At 42.3% G+C, this 20178-nt stretch overlaps 1 protein-coding gene and 1 pseudogene across 2 annotated transcripts in view; one reads left to right on the top strand and one right to left on the bottom strand.

The window, feature by feature from the left end:
- The window catches only part of MCPH1 (microcephalin 1), a 343376-nt gene extending 323823 nt beyond the window's left edge, over window positions 1-19553 (bottom strand). The window contains exons 1-3 of one of the 2 annotated variants that reach the window (XM_030884654.2): window positions 19523-19553; window positions 16146-16237; window positions 7440-7558 (exon numbers count right to left, since the gene is read on the bottom strand). In XM_030884654.2, coding sequence (XP_030740514.2) covers window positions 7440-7558; window positions 16146-16157 — 131 coding nt within the window. In that variant the 5' untranslated portion in view covers window positions 16158-16237; window positions 19523-19553. Of the gene's footprint in view, window positions 1-7439; window positions 7559-16145; window positions 16238-19522 lie in introns of those variants that run through there. The other variant, XM_045286702.1, reaches the window with a different exon arrangement.
- On the top strand, window positions 9779-10221 carry LOC105979050 (annotated as a pseudogene).
- Window positions 19554-20178: the final 625 nt, after the last annotated feature.

Here is a 20178-nt window from a genome sequence, read left to right as displayed (position 1 = left end):
CGATCTTCCCTATCCCTGCCCCTACCCCTACCCCTACCCCCACCCCCACTCCCACCTCTACCCGTACGCCATTCATTCCCACCCGCCCCTGGCAGCCAGGCCTGGACCCCAGCCAGGCCCTGGCTGTCATTCAGAGGGAGGTGTCTCTGATCCATGGTGATGAGGACCTGCATCCCCCACCTCCCACTGAGGGCCCCCACGGGCAGGAGGCCACTGCAGGGAGCCCGGCTGTTGGGGTGCTGCCCAACAGGATGGAGGTGGGGCTTTGGGCAGCAGAGGGGGCCAAACCTGAGGAAGCGGTCCCTCCCATGCCCCTTATGCGCTCCAAGGTCCCTGTGAAAAGGGTCACGTGGAACCTGCGCGAGGAGACCAGCGGCACCCCTGCCTCAGACCAAGTGCCCCTGGGACCAGCGAACAGGCCACAGCAGCCCAAGGAAGTGCCCTGGGGAGCAGAAGGTGCGGGTCCTGTAGCAGCTGCCTTCTGCCAGGTGCCTCCCTTCTCCGAGCCACTGCTTCCCGGCCAGCCTCTCCCTGAGCCCGTGTTCCCCGACATAGACGCCTCTCAGATCTGCCACAGCAAGAGTGGAGAGATCAACCCCCTGAAGGTGGCGAACCTGGTGAGAGCCTACGTGGACAAGTACCGGCACATGCGCAGGCACAAGAAAGCTGGCCCAGAGGAGGGCCTGCCCGCCCAGGAGGTGGAGGGCTGAGCCCAGGACTGGACTTTTTATATGTACATGAGAGACACTGTTTTCATTGTGTTCTAATTTATCAAAACATATGATCTTTAGAAAAAAAAAAAAAAACGCACCTTAAAAAAGCATGACATGAGAAAGACAGACTTTCAAAAATACACACACAAATACACTATGATAGTTAGAAACTTTAGCACCTCTCTGAGGATTGGATTGCCCAGCAAAAAGTTATGCAGAAGTCCTTAGCCCTGTACTTATGAATAAGGCCTTTAGATTTTTAAAAATTATTATGTTCAGCAGGCCATATCAAGAAAGTAGGCCCTAACCCTAATCATTTGCGAGTCTTTTAAAAACAGAAGAATGGATGCAGCGGCATATAGAGTGGGCAAAAGAGAAGTAAAGAAATGCCAAGGAACTCCTGCACTCGCTAACAAAGAAGGACCCTCCACCGGGGCCAAGTGCTCTGATTTGGACTTGTGGTCTCTAAAACTAAGAGACAATAATACATTCTTGTTCTTTAAAGCTACCTGCACATTGCATTTCGGTGATGGCAGCACTATCACTTGTAAAACACCATTTCTTATCAGAGATTGAAAATAGCTCTGGGGCACCATTTGTAAATGCTGAACTGTTAGAATGATGAGGGTAAGAATGTACAAATGTGCTTTACACGATTGAAGTATGTATGGATTGTGATTAGAGTTGTATGAGCCCCTAATAAAATGATTTTTTTAAAAAGAAAAACAAACGTATAGTCAAGAACTGGAAACACAGGGAATCCAGGACAGATCAACCCCTCAGGACCAATATGGAGAGGAGCCACACCAGGAGGGGAAGGGGAAGGTGGGGGGAAAAGGGGAACCCATCACAATGATCTACCTATAACCCCCTCCCAGGGGGATAGGAACAATAAAGTGGGTAAAGGAAGACATCAGACAGTGTAAGACATGAAAAAATAATAATTTATAAATTATCAAGGGTTCATGAGAGAAGGAGAGGAAAAAATGAGGAGCTGATACCAAGGGCTCAAGTAGAAAGAAAATGCTTTGAAAATGATGATGGCAACAAATGTACAAATGTGCTTGACACATGGATGGATTTATTGTGATAAGAGTTGTACAAGCTCCAATAACATGATTTATTTTTTAAAAAGACATTAAAATCTATTTAAAAACAAAACAACACAGCAGCAGCTGGGGGGGGGGGGGGGGGGGGGGGCCGAGGAGACCTGTTCCTTTAAAGACGTACAAAGCCTCAGAACCCATACACCGTGTCACTAGGAGTTGGAATGGACTCAAACCAGTAGAATATATATATTTTTGTTTTGGATAAGTTATTGACAAATTCAAGAGGCCAAAGTGAAGTATGGATATAGCTGGGCAGCAGCACCAATCAACTGCACCTAACTTTCCTTAGTAGACTCTCCTAACAAAAGTGAAAGATACAGTCGTCTCAAATTCACAATGGGACGTTCACCAAGACAGACTACCTCTGGGCCACAAAGCACACCTTAACCAATTTAAGAGAAATTATGTGAAAAATACTGTCATACTACAAAGGAATTAAAGTTGAAGTCACTAGCAGAAAGAGAGCTGGAAAAACCCAAATCACCCTGTGAATTAAGTGTCATGTCACCCCCACCCACCACCCACCCTTCATTCAGACTTGCCTGTCAGGACAACACACAATGCTTGCCCAACCCTATCACCAATCCCCACCCCAAGATGTGTGTGTGTGTGTATATGTATATATGTATGTGTGTATATATATGTGTGTGTATGTAGATGTATATGTGTGTGTGTGTGTGTGTGTGTGTACACACACCAGCTATTTCTTTGTATGGGGGCTTCTCCACTCTGGAGAAGCCCAGCAGACTGTGCTTCCCAACAAAGCCTGTTTCTTGATATCTGTGCTCTGGCTGATCTCTTTTTCTATCAATTTGGAGATTAAATACAATTCTAAACATAAACACACTTTTAAATAATACATAGGTCAAAGAAGAAGTCTCAAATTGAAAAATAGTTTGAACTAAATGAAAATACAAATACAAAATTTGTGAAATGCAGGGAAAACTGCTTAAGGGGAAATAAGCGTATATATAACATACTGGAAATAAAGAGCTAAAATCAACAATTGAAGTTTCTACCTTAGGAAAAACGAAAAAGATAGAGCATATGTAATTCAAAGTAAGCAGAAGATACAAAATTATAAGAATTAGAGCAGTAATCAGTGAAATTGAAAACAGGAAAGTGATAAGAGAAAATCAATGAAAATAAAAATTGGTTCTTGGAAAATATCACTAAAACAAGATCAAAAACAGTTGAGACACAAATTTCTAATACCCGAAATGAAAGAAGAGCCATCACTACTGACTCCATGGAAAAGAAAAGGCTATCAGGAAAAATTCTACGCACACACATTTGCACACTTAGATAAAATTTATCAATTCCTTGAGGATCGCAAAGTAACAAAAGTCACAAAGTAAAATTGATAAGCTGAATTGGTCTACATTCCTAAGGAACTAGAACCAATAATTTAAGACCTTCCAAAACAGAAAGTACAAGGCCAGATACTTTCACTGGTAAACTCCATCAAACATTTAAAAAGAATGATACCAATTCTCAATAACCTTCCAGAAAACAGAAGCGCATAGAATACGTCATAACTCACTCGATAAGGCCAGGATTACCTTACTATCACACCAGGCACCATGTCAACAGACTAAAGAATAAAACCTATGATTATATCAATAGATATAGAAAAAGCTTCGACAAAATCCACCACTCATTCATGATAAAAATTGTCAACAAACTATGAATAGAAGGTGAGTTCCTCAATTTGATAAATAACTATAAAAACAACTTATAACCAAAAAAGGGTGTTTCAAAAAATTTCGTTCTATTTCCCCACAAACTTTCTGAAATCCCATAGACCTACATAAATGATCTATATATGCATTACAACCCCAATTAAAATCCTTGAAAACGCCTTTTTGAATAGTAACAAACTGGTTCGAAAGCTTATGTGCACAGGCAAACCCTCAAATAACCAACACAAGATTTAAAAACAAAACAAAACAAAACATAAAAACGTATTGCTGGTGAGTTGATTCTGACTCCTAGGGCAGAACAGAACAGCCCTTGTGAGTTCCTGACACTGGTAACTCTTTATAGAAAGAGAAAGCCTCATGCTCCTCCACAATCCACACTCCACCTATGTCCTTTCCTTTCCTGTTTACCTCAGACCCAGCTTTTCATACAACCCCTCTTTCTTAGCCCAGCTGCCCAATACTAGGTAAGTGTACCAACTCTAAGCTCAGGGGTGCACATGGCTTCCCTACCAAACCAAACCCATAGCCATTCAGTAAAAAACAAAAGCACACAGAACTGCTTCTTTGGGTTTCTAGACAGTAAACTTTTAAGGCAGCAGTCAGATTCATCTTTCTCTTGCGAAGCAACTGGTAGGTTTGAACAAAAAGGAACAGCTGAAGTCTTACAATTTTGGCAATTGGTCACAGTTAAGTGGAATAGGAAGTATTACAGGTCAAAGCTCTGGAATGAAAGACTTGGAAGAGGTCAAAGGAGCCCTTTCAGGAGCTTGGATTGAGATTAGATTATAAGCAGGACTGTGCCTAGCCACAAACATTCAAAGCCTTCTGCACTGTTATGTAAATTTGTCATCCACTTCAAAATAACTGACCCATTCCCTCAAAAAACGCATTGCCTTTGAGTAGATTCAAACTCATAGTGACCCTACAAGATAGGCTGGACTGCTCCAATGGGTTTCTGAGACTAACAAAACAGGTAGAACTGCTCCTGTCTTTTTCCAAGACTATAGTTCTTAAAACACACACACACACACACACACACACACACACACACTTTGCCATCAAGTCGTTGCTGATTCATAGTGACCTTATAAGACAGGGTAGAACTGCTCTTGTGAATTTCCTAAACAGTAACTCTTTATGGGAGTAGAAAGCCTCATCTTTCTCCCACAGAGCTGCGGGTAGTTTTGAACTGCTGACCTTGCACTTAGCAACCCAACACATAACCCATTACGCCACCAGGGCTCCTTCCAGGAATTCTATTAAATTTTTCTAATCCACTTACTCTCACTTGTTCCTAGACAATTATTTTGCCTATTCTCTTTAAACCTCAATACTCCCCTTAAACCTATTCCCTATCCATTCTCATTCTCAGATAATCTTCGTTTCGGAAAGCAGACAAGACTTCTCACAATGTCTGTCCTCCACACCACACCTGTTTCATTAACAGGTCCCTATCAATGAGGAATCCTGGTGGGTAATGGTTATGTGTTGGGCTACTAATAGTGAGGTTAGCAGTTTGAAACCACCAATCACTCCATGGGAGAAATTAGGCTATCTACTCCCATAAAAGGCTGCAGTCTCAGAAACTCACAGGGGCAGTTCTACCCTGTCCTATAGGATCGCCATGAGACAGAATTGACCTGATGGCAGTGAGTTCAGTATTTGGTTTGGTACCTATACATTCCAAACTCCTTATACTAATGTGACAGCTTTGTCTTTGGTCCTATACAAGTGGGCTTTAAAAAGTTCATTGAAACATCATTCCTTGTCACTTCATTCAATTTTCCATAAACTTTTTGAAGCCCTCCTCATATATCTGCTTGTTTCCTAGAAGAATTCCTCAATCCCTTTAAGCTAGGCAAGCAAATTTCTCCTTTATTCTGAACCGCTAAAAGTTCCCTCCACTAGATCTGCTCTGTGAGCATACCAATATGCTATCATTTCTCCCATCTTAAATCTCCACTGCACATCTCCTTTACAAATCCTGCCCCATTGCTCTGTTCTCCAGTAAAGATCTGTCTATATACACAGTTTACAGCTCACTGATCCTTAACTTTTATTAAACTTACTCCAATATCTTTGGCTCCCACTAATTTACCAGTTAGTTGACCCCAATGACCTCTATGTTGCCAAATCCAGTGGTAATCTCTTACATCTCGTTTTACTAAACCCATTTAAATACTCTTTGTACTTAAAGAGTACTTAAGTATAATAGTTCATCATTATCATCACTTCCTTGAAAAAGAAACTTTCTTCACTAAAACCCTACTCTTCCTACAAGAGGCCCCAGTGGCATAGTGGGTTATGCAATGGATTGCTAACCACAAGGTTGGTGGTTCAAATCCACCAGCTGCACTGAAGTAAAAATATGAGGCAGGGAAAGACACAGGTTTGCAAGAGTTAAAATGTTCCCACTTCTGTTCCCATTAAGATTTATAGCCTCAGAAACCCACAGGGGGAGTTCTACTCTCACTATGAGTTAGAACTGATTTATGGAGGTGTGGCAGTTACATGTGTAATTTCCTGTCAAGTTGCGATGGGGTGGAGTCTAGCCTGTCAATCAGGTTGGAGCTTGATGACCTCATTTGGAGATAATAGTTCACTGGAGGCCAGATACATGCACTCTCTCTGCTTGTCTCCTTGCAAGACATTCCTGCGGACAAGACACATGGAGCTGCGCTGATAGAGGCAGAGCCCTGGAGCTGGAGGAGCCACATGCAGACCCACACCAGCACTAAGATGCTTCCATCACCACTGGATCCCAAACACTTTCCACTCACTGGCCTGTGTCTTCCAGCATTCGGTGTCATTGCATGGCTGCATGAGTCTAAAGAGGAATTTATGGACTAGTATCGACATATGGGGTAATATCGGACTTAAAGACTTGATCTGGACTGGACTGGGATGTTTTCTTCATGTACAATTGCTCTTTGATATAAAGTTCTCTCTTACACACGAGTGTCTCTGAATTTGTTTCTCTAGTCAACCCGGACTAACACAGGTGGGGAGTTTGGTTTTATTCTTCTCCCCCTTCTTCAATCTGTTCCTTCTCCGTCTAGTTTACCAGTTCTTCTTCCAACTCTGCATTTCATCATGGAACATCTTCCCCTCTATATTCACTCCCTAAAAGATTTAATCCAATTGTGTGACTTTAAGTAGCACATCTATCTGCCTGTGACACATTTTTATCTTCAACCTAGACCTATCTCTCAACTCTAAATCATTTACCAAATTGCCTACTTGACACCACATGGATGTTTAACAGGTATCTTAAAGCCAATATGTCCAAAGCTGAACTCCTGATTTGTCTCATCCCCTCCCCACCCAAAAAAAATGTTAATCCTTACGAAGCCTTCCCATCTTCCTGGTGTTTAGACCCAAAACCCTGCAGTCCTACTCAACTCATCCCTTTCAACACAATTCACATCCAAATACTCAGGAAATCTATTTGGGTACTACGTTCAAAAACATATTCAGAATCTGACCATTTCTCACTACCCTAGAAACACTACGGTCACATAATTACTCCCTCTACTTCTGCTTTTGTCTCTAATCCCTTCATGGTACGTACACTCTTCACTTCACATCCTAACAGATCTCTATAATCTAGCCTCTCACTACTTCTCTGACCCCACTCTCCAACCTATCTTCCCTTAGACACTTTGACTTCCTTAGTGTTTCCTGAAGATGACAGCATATCCTGCCTTTAGGCCTTCATGTGTATTCTCCCTGTAATCAGAGGCTTTAGTATTATATTTTTATATCTATTTTTCAGTTGAGGGATTTGAGGCAAACAGATTTGCAGTTACCTACCCAAGTTAGAGGTGAAGATGGAAACTTTATTTGGATCTGAAGTCCATACAAAATAACTTCACATCTTATAAACACTCAATATTTAAGAAAAAGAAACTTACTTTTCAACCCAGAGCACCGAAACAAGCTTTATTCCTCTCTTCTGTGCCTTGTCCCAAGTGCTTTGGTAGCCATCTTTGAATACAACATGGGTCACTTGTTTGTTAAAAGTTTTTGAAACCTGCAAACAAAATGCAGAACGAAAAAATGTGAGTAATCACTATTCACACACAATTTCATATGTACAACTGATCAAAAAGATCCTTTTTTAATATTCATCCAAATAAAATACTCAATTCAGTTTACAGAAAGCTACGGATGACAGTGAAAGCCCAAATCCATTTGCAGAGACCCCATAAGGGAGGAATAACCCTCCATTGAAGATCCTCAGACCATTAACCAGGGTTGGGAAAAACTCTGCCCACAGACAGACTGTATCAGAAAGTGAGTTATTCTAGAGATAGGTTAAAATTGAACATTTATCATTTCTTTTCCCTTTTAACTCATTCCTGATTTATTCTACTTTTTCCTTTACTTTGGATTTGTAAAAGTGTAAACCATGTCACTGAACAAGTTGTATAGAATTTATTAAATGAAAATCTAATCTGCTGTGTAAACTTTTACTGAAAACGCAATAGAACATTATTGTTTTTTAAATGTATACTATGTCCCCCTGGCATCAATCCCCACACACGGGGTCAATAGAGCCCAATCAAATGAGATCAAACTGTGTAGGACAAAACTCCTGGGTTGCATAGACGCATACCAACAGTGTCTGGAGTGCTGGGACAGTGGGAAAATTGATGATGACAGTAGTGCAATCAACTTATACCCCGGGGGGTGGGGGTAATTGGCAATGCTGTACTTCTTTGTTTATATGCGTTTTTGCTTTCTTGCTGGTAGCTTACTTTCTTTTTCGGTATGTGTGTTCTGTTTGTTTAGTTGCTGGTTGGCTTATAGTTGCTATTGAGGCAGTTGGTCTTACAGGGTTTTGATTTTATCATATGGTATGACTGCCAAAGTAAGCTTGAGACGTGAAAACTGCATGCACAAGCAGATGGAGTCTGGGCTCCTACTTAATTCTACCCCCAATTCAAAAACATTCAGTTCTGATCACATAGTACTGCTTGATCCCTTCATGAAATGTCAATGAAAATCAGGGTGCTACAGCAAAGTGTGCAAAAGAAAGCAGATGGTGCCCAGCTAACAATTGGCATAGTGTCTGGGGTCTGAAAGGCTTATATTCAAACAAGCAGTCATCTAAGTGAGGGGTCAACTAAGACCACATGGAAAAAGCACACCAGGTTGTGTGATCCAAAGATGGCAATTATACAATTAGAATATGACAAAGGGAACAGTATCTGAGCTAAAATTATGAACACACAATTTGTAAAATGCTATGGAGGACAGTGGGAGCCCCAAACCCAGAAACCACTATAATCTTGATTACACTAGATTAAATTCGATACTTGGCCAGCTGACCTCCCTATAGACTGCAGCTACCTGAATTTGTTCTGGGTGCAAGTATCTCTAACTTGTTCCATGACAGAAATTTCTTCTCGGACTTTTTTAAGGCTGGTGGGCGTCTTTTCCTTTTTATGCACTATTTGTATTTTTGTCATTATGCTATTATAATTTTATCCTTACCAACTTAGTCAAATTTTTTTATTGTTTTCCATTGGTTTTCCTAGTTGTGATGCACAGGAGAAGTATATACATAATGATAATAACTGATACAAGAGGTTACAAGGGATACAGGAATAGAGGATGGGTGATAGGGAGGGAAAGGGGATTTGGGGAGTTAACAATTAAGACAGGAGTGGGGCAAGGGGCACTAGAATGAACTGTGATTGCACAACTCATTTTAAAGGCAATTTAACCATGGGTGGGGGGTGCTTTAAAATTGATGTGATGATTCTAAAAGTCTCTCTGACTTGATTGAAAAACGGAACTACTGAATTATATGACATGTAAATGATGTGCCAATAAAATTGTTGGGTAAAAAATAATAATTACCTAGGGGCAAAGAAGAAGTGGCTGGGAGGAAATGGGGAGCTAACAATGAGTACTAGAAAGAAGTAAATGGCATAAAATGGGTTTTGCTATTTCACAACTCTTTTTAATATGATTGAACTATTGAATTGTAAGATATGGGAATTATATGTCAATAATACTAATTTTTAAAAATGTGTACGATGGGGGAAAAACACTCAAAACCCTATTCCAACAATTCCATTTTTCATAATCTGTCATAAGGAAATATTCACAAGGAGCCAAGATAACGGTTTCACCTAAGCCCCTGTCGAGGATGAAAACAGATGTGCCTAGAAGCAGATTTTAAAAACAGTTTCTCTTTGTAACATCTTTTGCTATACCAGCTGATACTCATGTCTGGTCCACCATGGCAGTAGCAGCTGTAAAGTGGACATGATCAAACAGAACTGTCCTGAAATATTTCTTTCCAATTTGAAATTGAGTTTTATACAGCATTTGTCATTAATCTACACATTCTCTCCCAGATGACTATAACTGCACGGTAGAGCATGCTTTGACATCAGGCAGCTGGACACTAGTATACTACCACTCTTCTGTGAACATTCAGATGAACTCACAAAACATATCCCTCGGACAGATCCTGTACATAATGCTGAAGAAACACGTGACCATGTGCTGAAAACCCAATTAGAAGAGAAAGATCAGCCCCTTGAGCAAGGATCTATGATAGGACAACTGAGCAAAATGTTCTTTACTACGAAACACCATTGGTATCCTCATAGGCGGCATTAAAGACATCCTGAGAAACTGAATCCTCTAAAAGACAGATTATTTCATGGTTCTCATTAGGAATTGGAGAGAAATGTTATCCTTTGCCTCTAAATTAGAAAGAATATTAAGAGACAAAAGGGAAAAAAGGCACAAATCGCTAGTATCGAAAATGAAAAGGAGGTCATTACTAGAGCTCCTGAAGTCAACAGAAGAGCCTAACAGAATTCTATACCAATAACTTCAAAACTTTAGATGAACAAGTTTGTCAAAAAGAATCTCAACTTTCTAAAAACACTAAGAAATAGATCTTAATATTACTACAATCATCAAATAAATTGTCTCTAACTAAAAATAAACAAAAATCTTCCTACAAACAAAACTCCAGGACTAGTTTCCCATGCTTTTTTTCTTTTATTTCTAGTATAAACAAAATTATGCCAAACATTTACAGGAGAAATAACATCAAGTATGGATGATTTAGAAAGAGAGTTTGACTACTCTCCAGTGAGGTTCAGGAAACAGCACATCACTAATGCTAAAGACCCATAGCTGAAGCACATGGAAGATGCCAGTCTGACCTCTGGCAACATCTGAAAAATCCTAAACAAATGTCATCATCAACAATATGTAAAAGAATAACGCATCACCACAACTTGAGTTCAGTCCAAGCCTGCAAAGTTAATTAACATTCAGACACAAAATGCCATTATGACTCACAACAGAAGAGAAAAACACCCATGATCAACTGAATAGATGTACAAAACATGTATGATGAAACTCAAAAGTTTATTCATGATGCAAACTCTCAGCAAATTAGTATCTGAAGGTTGGTAACTATAAACCCATCAAGTGAAATACTAGAAGTTTTCCCCTCTGAGACAAATCAAGATAAAAACTCAATACAGGTCCTAGCTGGTACAATTTTATCAATTAAAATGATCAGGGAAGTAAAAAAATAACACTGTTCTTAAGTACATGATTCAATTATGTACACTAAAAAATATACTAGAGTTGGAAGTGAATTTGACAAGTTAGTTAGGCAAAAGGTGAATATACAAAGTTTAACTGTGTCTCTATAAACCAACAAGTTAGAAATAAAATACTACAGAGTCCATTTATAATAGCATTAAAATCTTCAAAAAAAATTAAAGAAACCTAAATCAACAGCTCAATGTAAGGAAGACCAAAATCCTCACAAATGGACCAACAGGTATGAATGGACCATCTGGATGAATGGAGAAAATATTTGTCAAGGATTCTGTCTTGCTTGGATTCACAACCAATGATCATGGAAGCATCAGTCAAGATACCAAACTGTGTGCTGCATTAGGTAAATCAGCTGCACAAGACCTCTTTAGAGTATTGAAAAGCAAAGACGTAACTTTGAGGACTAAGGTGCATCTGGCCCAAGCCATGGTATTTTAAGTTGCCTCATATGCATGTGAAAGTTGGACACTGAATAAGGAAGACCTAAGAAGAATTGATGCATTTGAATTCTCGGGTTGGAGAAGAATATTGAAAGTACCATGGACTACTAAAAGAACAAACCCATCTGTCTTTGAAGAATTACAGCCAGAGTGCTAGTTAGAGGCAAAGATGGCAAGATTTTATCTTACATACTTTGGAAATGTTGTCAGGCGAGACCAGACCCCACAGAAAGAAAGACATTATGTTTGCGAAAGTAGAGCGGCAGTGAAAAAGAGGAAGGCTCTCCACAAGAGGGACTGACACCATGGCTGTAGCAATGAGCTCAAGCTAGGGACACTTTGTTGTGAGGATGATGCAGGACCAGGCGGTGTTTTGCTCTATTGTGCACAAAGTCACTATGGTTAGGAACCAACTTGGTGGCACCTATCAACAACAAATCAACAAAGGCACATATAATGTTCATGGTCTGGAAAGTCAATACTGTAAATGTGGTCATTCTCCTTCGCTGATCCAGCCATCAATCCAATCCCAATCAAACTCCCAAAATGTTTTTGGTGTTAATTCAGAAAGCTGATTCCAAATTGCATCTAAGAAAGCAAAGGACTAAGAAAGATAAGACACCCTGAAAAACAAACTGAAAATGTATCAAGATTTACAAGAAAATATGTGGGGCTGGGTATATCCTTTCACCATACTTATTCAACCTATTTGCTAAATAAATAATCTGAGCAGCTCCACTATACGAAGAAGAAAATAGCATCACCACTGGAGAAAGACTCCTTAACACCTGAGATACACAGATGACCCAACCTTGCTTGATAAAAATGAAGATGACTTTAGCATTTACCAGTGAAGGCCAAAGACTGTAACCTTCGGTCTGGATTATGCCTAAACATGACGAAAATTCAAATTCTCTCAAAGGTGTACAACCATTGTGGAGATACAGTGCTAGCACAAGCAAGTGGAAATAGAAATGACATACTTCTAATGAGGACAGCAATACTTCTAGTGAGTACATACTTTAAAACAGATAAAGCACTCTCAAGTCCACCATAGCACTGTGCACAATAGCAAGAAGTTGGCAACAGCCCAAATGCCCATCAGTAGAAGAATGTATAAGGAAACTTGGGTACATACCCACAATGCATTGTTAAAAAACAAGAGAAAGCCACAAAGAACCTTATGACATGGATGGAACTGAAGAACATCAGTGTATCGAAATCCCAAAAGCATGGGGTTTTGTAGTATTACCACTACAAAAGGAAAGAATCCAAGACAAAGACTTGCGTACCAAAGGGAAAAGACTTTGGAGGTTCCCAAGGTAGGGAGGGCAGGGAAGGGAAGGTGAAGGAACAACTAGAAGGTTGAAAGGCAGTGATCCCTTATTAATTTCTAAGAGACTGTACGTAACTCTTCTATGAAGCCCAACAGGTAACCCCTACACCTAATAACAGCAGCATTCCAAATGTAAGGAATCTGAGTGGGAAAAAGAACATTAGATCCAGCTGATGTGCTAGAAGTTGGTGGTTTGAGCCCAGTTGGTAGCTCAGCAGAAGAAAAGTCCTAGGACACCCGGAAAACCAAAAACCAAACTCACTGCCACCAAGTCAATGGAGACTCATAGCAGCTCTACAGGACAGGGCAGAAGTGCTCTCTGAGTTTCTGGGACTGTGATGCTTGCATGAGTAGAAAGCCTCGTCTTTCGGTCTTTCTCCTAAGGAGCAAATGGAAGTTTCAAACCTTTCGCATCGCAGCCAAAGGAGTAACTACTATACCACCAGTTCTCCTTCCAGACCACTTCTATATATATAAATTAGAACCAGAAAACTCAGGGAAAGAGTTTTACTAAGGGGTCACCAATGTGGCACTGGGCTGACTCCACCATAGTGAACAAAAGCAATAACATCCCAAGAACATAAAACCAAACTCATTGCCACCGAGTCAATTCTGACTCAGCGACCCTACAAGACAGGGTAGAACTGCCCCCTTGTGTGTTTCTGAGACTAACTCTTTAAGGGAGTAGAAAGCCTTATATTTCTCTAGAGAAGTGGCTGGTGGTTTTGAACTGCTGATCTTATGGGCTAGTAGCCCAACATGCAATCACTATGCCACCAGGGTATAAAATGGAAATCCTCTCAGGTTTCATATTTCATGGTCTGCAGTTAGGAAACCACTAGCTATTTTGCAAGGGCAAGTATGGGCTTTTTCCTCTGCTTAAGGATTATAGCCTGTGAAACTCACAGGGCCAGTTCTCCCCTGTCCTACAGCGTCTCTGAGTCAGAATCAATCAGATGACAAGGGGCTTGAGTTTTTGTTTTCTAGGTCCAAAACGAATCCCTCCATGTACAAGCATATTCTAGTTCCTCTCTTCTTGAACTCTGGTGGCATAGTGGTAACACACTGGGCTGCAATCCACTCAGCAAAGTTCGTAGATAGAAACCAACAGCCACTCAGAAGAAGAAATACAAGGCTTTCTACTCCCATAGAGTCAGGGTCTTGGAAACTCACAGGGGCAGTTCTACACTGTCCTACAGGGTCGATGAGTCAGCAACAACCTGAAGGCTGTGATTTTGAGCCTACTCAGTCTTTGATGAGGGCATGCAAAATTTCATGAAGCATTTACTCTCAAACCTGAGAGGGACTGTCTCCTTGAATTTGACATCGGTGTCTTACCTTACCCAGGTCCCACCACCCCTACCTAGTCTATCAGTCGGTCCTACTGCGGAGGCATTCATATTGCTGAAAGCTAGCTAGGTCACTGCAGTATATGAAATTCCGTTTCATACAGCTGCAGGTTCACCCATGGTGGGCAGGTTTCAGCAAAGTATCCAGACAAAGACAACCTCAGAAGAAGGACCTACTTCTAAAAATATGAACAGTGAACACATTATGACCAGTACAGAATATCGTCTGCTACAGTATCAGAAGATGAGTCTCTCATGATGGGAGGTACTCGAATTACAAATGGGGGCAGAGCTGTCTACACAGCGGCTGTGACAATGAGCTCCACAGAGCAACACGTGATGATGGGAGCTCCTTTTGTGTGCAGAGTTGCTGAGTTAGAACCAACCCAAAAGCACGGAACAACCAACTCCCTTTCACTATTCACTCATCCTCCCCCAAATGTAAAAAAAAAACCACACACACGTTCATGGCTAAAAGAACTATTTCTCTAAGAGCCAGGTATTTAAAATTTGCCATCTTTCCCTGAAGGAACCCTCATGAAGCTGTTGCTTAAGCACTGGACTACTAACCATGAGGCCCAGAGTTCAAACCCATCAGCTACTCCTTGGGAGAAAAATGAGGCTATCTGTTCACATAGAGATTTACAAAACCTCACAAACCCAATGTAGTCACTATAAATAAGTAAAGACTCAATGGCAGTGGGTTTGCTGTTGTCTTAGCTGTTGTTTCTCCTCCTGCATTCCTCACTTTGATTAACAGCACTGAGCAGCCAGGTAATTCTGAGTGTACATTTATTATTACAGCCACTGTCTGGGCAGCTCATCCCCATTTGTATTTTGAGCACCTTCCATCCTGAGAGATTCATCTTCTGATACTATATCAGAATCTCGATTTTTATCCTATGCCACTTTCTCTCACATCATCTATAAGACAAACTGTTCTGTAAATCCTACTGTTGTAATTTATTAATGTTCCCAAACTTTTCTTTTGTGACCTCACCTATTACACTAGCTAAAGCTTCTGTCCTTCATTTTCTAAGTAATAATTCCCCAAATAAGAAAATACAAATAAGGTAAACAAGCGGTCATCTAGCTCAGAAGCAACAAAGTCCACATGGAAGAAGCACACCAGCCTGTGCGATCACGAGGTGTCGAAGGGATCAGGTATCAGACATCATCAGAACAAAAAAATCTTATCATACTGAATGAGGGGGGGAGTGCGGAGTGGAGACCCAAAGCCCATTTGTAGGGCACTGGACATCCCCTTACAGAAGGATCTTGGGGAGGAGACCAGCCTGCCAGGGTGCGATGTACCTTTCCTCTAGTTCCTAGATGCTTCCTCCCCCAACTCCACCCCACATCATGATCCGAATTGTACCTTGCAAGTCTGGCTAGACCAGAGGATGTACATTGGTACAGATAGGAACTGGAAACACAGGGAATCCAGGGTGGATGATTCCTTCAGGACCAGTGGTATGAGTGGCGATACTGGGAGGGTAGAGAGAGGGTGGGTTGGAAAGGGGGAACCGATTACAAGGATCTACATGTGACCTCCTCCCTGGGGGATGGACAACAGAAAAGTGGGTGAAGGGAAATGTCAGACAGGGCAAGATATAACAAAATAATAATTTATAAATTATCAAGGGTTCATGAGGGAGAGGGGAGCGGGGAGGGAGGGGGAAAAATGAGGAGCTGATGCCAGGGGCTTAAGTGGGGAGCAAATGTTTTGAGAATGATGAGGGCAATGAATGTACAAATGTGCTTTACACAACTGATGTATGTATGGCATGTGATAATAAAGCGATTTAAAAAAAGAAAGAAAATACAAATAGACCTCATTATATATCTCAGAATTGTCATACGTAATCAAAGGCATAAGGAATTCCCTACCTTTGCCCCCATATCCACAAGTTGGTTTGTAAATGTCTTGGAATAATTTTCTGTTCCATTGGATGACCATACTTCAACATATGCCACTACATCTGAAAATAAACAAGACATTAACACAAAATACATATTTGCATTTTCAGTACCCCTCAAAGATTTCATGATTTTTCTCATTTCATTCATATGAAAAAGGAAAGTTAAAATTCCTCCAAATACTCACAACCATCAAAGTTTATTAGGGAAGTTAGTAAGGTACCACAAGTCAGAATCAGTAAACAGTGAGGATACAGTCACTGGTTTGGAGAGCAACACCTCTTCCCAGCCAGCAGTCAAGACTCTTCTAGTCCTGAGTCTCTCAGCCAAGTGGGCCCCTTGGCTTCTGGTGCCATGGACCAAGATGGCCACCTGTCACTCTATCTCAGTCCCAAAATCTCATTGCTGCTCCTATGGTTCTGTCCGGTGGCCTCCGTGCCATAGTCTCTGGAGTCTCTGGTCTCCGCCTTTGCCACTTTAGACAGATGCCTGGAACATTTTGTGACGTGGTCCTGCGCTCTCTCTGCTTGAGATGGCTCTTCTACGTCAGGAACGGCTTTGATGGAGGTGTCCTAGTGGTTAGGTGCCCTGGAGTCCGCTCCAACTCACAGCAACCCCATGTCCAACAGAACAGAACACTGCCTGGTCCTGTTGCCACCCTCACAATGCCACTCTCACAACTGTCCTTATGGATGTGTTTTTTTTTTTTTTTCGTTTAGCAGACTGTATCCCCAAAGAAACAAAGGGTGTGACTTGGTTCATACCCTCTACTAAAACCAAAACACCAAACACACTGCCATCAAGTTAATGCCGACTCATAGCAAGCATATAGGGCAGGGTGGAATGGCCCTGTGAGTTTCTGCAACTGCAATTCTTTACAGGAGTAAAAAGCCCCCACTTTCTCCTGTGGGGTGGCTAGTGGGGTTTTGAACTACCAACCTTGCAGTTAGCAGCCCAATCCGTAACCACTATCCCACGAGGCCTCCATCCTCTTCTAAATTCAGGACTTAATCCTGTCTATTCTTATAGCTGAGAATTCCCTTTTAAAATGGAATTATAACGACAGGCATAGAGACCAGAATTATAATAAATGGCATAAGCCAGCGGATCTCAACCTGTAGGTCGAGACCCCTTTGGAGGTTAAGCGACCCTTTCGCAGGAGTCACCGATAACAGTAGCAACATGACAGTTATGAAGTAGCACTGAAAATAACTTTATGGTTGGGGGGTCACCACAACATGAGGAACTGTATTAAAGGGTCACGGCGTTAGGAAGGTTGAGAACCACTAGCATGAGCAATTATGGCTAGAAGGGCCACATTATATGGCTACATCTCAGATCTCTTTAAAATGTTGAAGAACAAAGATGTCACTTGAAAACGAAAGTGAACTTGACCTAAGTCAAGGAGTTTTTGTAACATGACAATTGGACAATGAGCATGGAAGAACCAAGAAAAACTATTGTTGAAAAACATGAACAACACAGCCAAAATGATCCCTAAAAGTAAGGTTGGCAAGATTTTACCTCAAATACGTTGGGCATGTTATCAGGAAGGTGCAATTCCTGGAGAAGGACATCATGCTTGGTAGAGTAAAGGGTCAGCAAAAAAGAGGAAGACACTCAACAAGACAGACTGACACGCTGGCTTCAACAATAGTCTCAAGCAGCAATTAAGAAGATGGCCCAGAACTGGACAGAGTTTCATACTGCTGTACATAGAATCGCCGAGTCGGAAAGGATTGGAAAGCACCTAACAAAAATATACATGTGGTTATAATCCCACTATGCCCTACCAGCTGCTCAAAGGGAAAAAGACGAGGCTGCCTGCCCCTCTAAAGATTTACAGTCTAAGTCACAATCCATCTGACAGCAACGAGTTTGGTTTGGTTTTTGAAACAACTGAACCAACCCCTACATACAAGTCAGAATACAACTGCCCCAGAGGATTTGGTTCCAAGGCTGTATATCTCTATGGAAGCAGACGGTCACATGTTTCTGCTGCTGCTGCTGTTGCATGGCTGAAGGTTAAAACTCTGGGCCCTTCAGTTGGTAGGCGAGCGCTTTAACCACTGCGCCAACATGGCTCTTGAACCAACCAACCTCTAGTTGTCACTATCATTTTCACTTGCCGCACGTAAGTCTTTTCTGGCATTAAGTTGGCTAAATAAAAACCCTATGTTCCTGTACCAACTGACTTCCCTACAAGTTGACTTTAAAGACCCACTAAGAACTTATCCAGCACCGGAGGATGTACACTGGCACAGATAGAAACTGGAAATACAGGGAATCCAGGACAGATGAACCCCTCAGGACTAGTGGTGAGAGTGGCAATACTGGAGGGTGGAAGGAAGGGTGGGGTATAAAGGGGGAACAGATTATAAGGTCTACATATAACCTCCTCCCTGGGGGACGGGCAGTGGAGAAGTGGGTGAGGGGAGACGCCGGATGGTGTAAGATATGACAAAATAATAATAATTTATAAATTATCAAGGGTTCAGGGGGAGAGGGGGGAGTGGGGAGGGAGGGGGATAAATGAAGAGCTGATACCTAGAGCTCTAGTAAAAAGCAGGTGTTTTGAGAGTGATGATGGCAACATGTACAAATGTGCTTGATACAACTGATATATGTATGGATTGTGATAAGAGTTGTATGAGCCCCTAATAAAATGATTTTTAAAAATGAAGAATATCTAATAATCAAAAAAAGAGAACGTATCCAGCTCATATACAATGATAAATACAAATGTAGGTAGAACAGCTGATCATTTGTTTTGAATTCCACTGCTGCTCTATGCCTCTACATTCAAAAAAGGGTCGAAACCGACGTCTGTTTTCACCCTACCTCCTTCTCCAAACGATAATGCTGAACCTATCTTTTCTCCAGAGCTCTCCAGCTTCACCCAGGCCGCAGAGGTGGAAGAAAACACAACACCTGGGCAATTATTTAAAACCAGACCCCAGAGACAGGTGGCTCCCAACCCAGAGTAACACCAGAATTTCTAGCTCCGCAGGGCACCCCATTTTCGGTCAGACGCCGTTCTGGACCCGGGGTCCGAGGAGTGGTTTCACTGCGAGTGTCTTCCACGCGAAGCACGTGCCAACGCGACCCAGCTCGGGCAGCCCCTCGGCGGGGACAGCAAACCGGTCCCAGCGGCTCCACAAGAGGTCCCATCGCACGGGTAGTCGTGGACCCTCGGCTCAAAATGTGAATGGGCAGCCCGAATTCCACAAATTCAAATCCCTGGGAAGGGCTTCCGGTGTGCGACCCTCTACCCCGACCTCCTCCCCACACCCCCTAGCCCTCTTCAGGTGATTCCCGACGCAGTGAGAGGGAACAGCCCTACTTACTTTTCAGAATGGGATCACTAGACGTCCCGGGAGCCGCCATGGGAACGCGTGCTGGGGTGGGAGGGTGGGGCCGGGCGCGGGTGGCCGGGAAGAACGCGGAGAACTGGACGGAACCTCCGAACCCAAACACAGGCGTAGCGCGCCACTGCGCATGCGCGCGACCTGCGGCTGCGTCTCCGCGCTCTGCCGGAATCCGGCGGCCCCGGGTTTCAACGGAGCCCTAGGGCGAGAAGGGAAGGTCTTTGAGCAGAAAGCCGGCGGTGCCTGCTCCCAGACGGCCTCGGAAATCCACCGGGGCAGGTCCACCCTGTCGTACAGGAGTCCGAATCGATGGCCGTGGTTAGCGGATCGGCTAGAACGTTTAGAAATCTCTCAGCCCTCTTTGGAACAGCGAGAACAGTTATGCTCCTAAAGTTATTCGGAAACTTCGTTGAGCCTCAGCTCCACCGAGGGGGTCATGAAAATCAGAATCGCAGATCCTCGTAGCTTTAAAAGGAACCTCAAAACATAATTTTGCTTAAAGTGCCCAGCATCCGGATAACAACCTAAGCCACGCTTAGTTACGGGATCTCACGAGTTCAATTTCGTCACCGGCGCCCGGAGGTCGCCGAACGCCTTAGTGAACTCGAACGGAATTAACAGCGCTTGGGAGTCTA

Source organism: Echinops telfairi, unplaced genomic scaffold, assembly GCF_000313985.2.
Source record: "Echinops telfairi isolate 266 unplaced genomic scaffold, ASM31398v2 ScPeMD7_9;HRSCAF=40, whole genome shotgun sequence".
Lineage (NCBI taxonomy): Eukaryota > Metazoa > Chordata > Mammalia > Afrosoricida > Tenrecidae > Echinops > Echinops telfairi.
The sequence above is the reverse complement of the archived record's forward strand: the minus strand, read 5'-3'. Positions and strand labels throughout refer to the sequence as shown.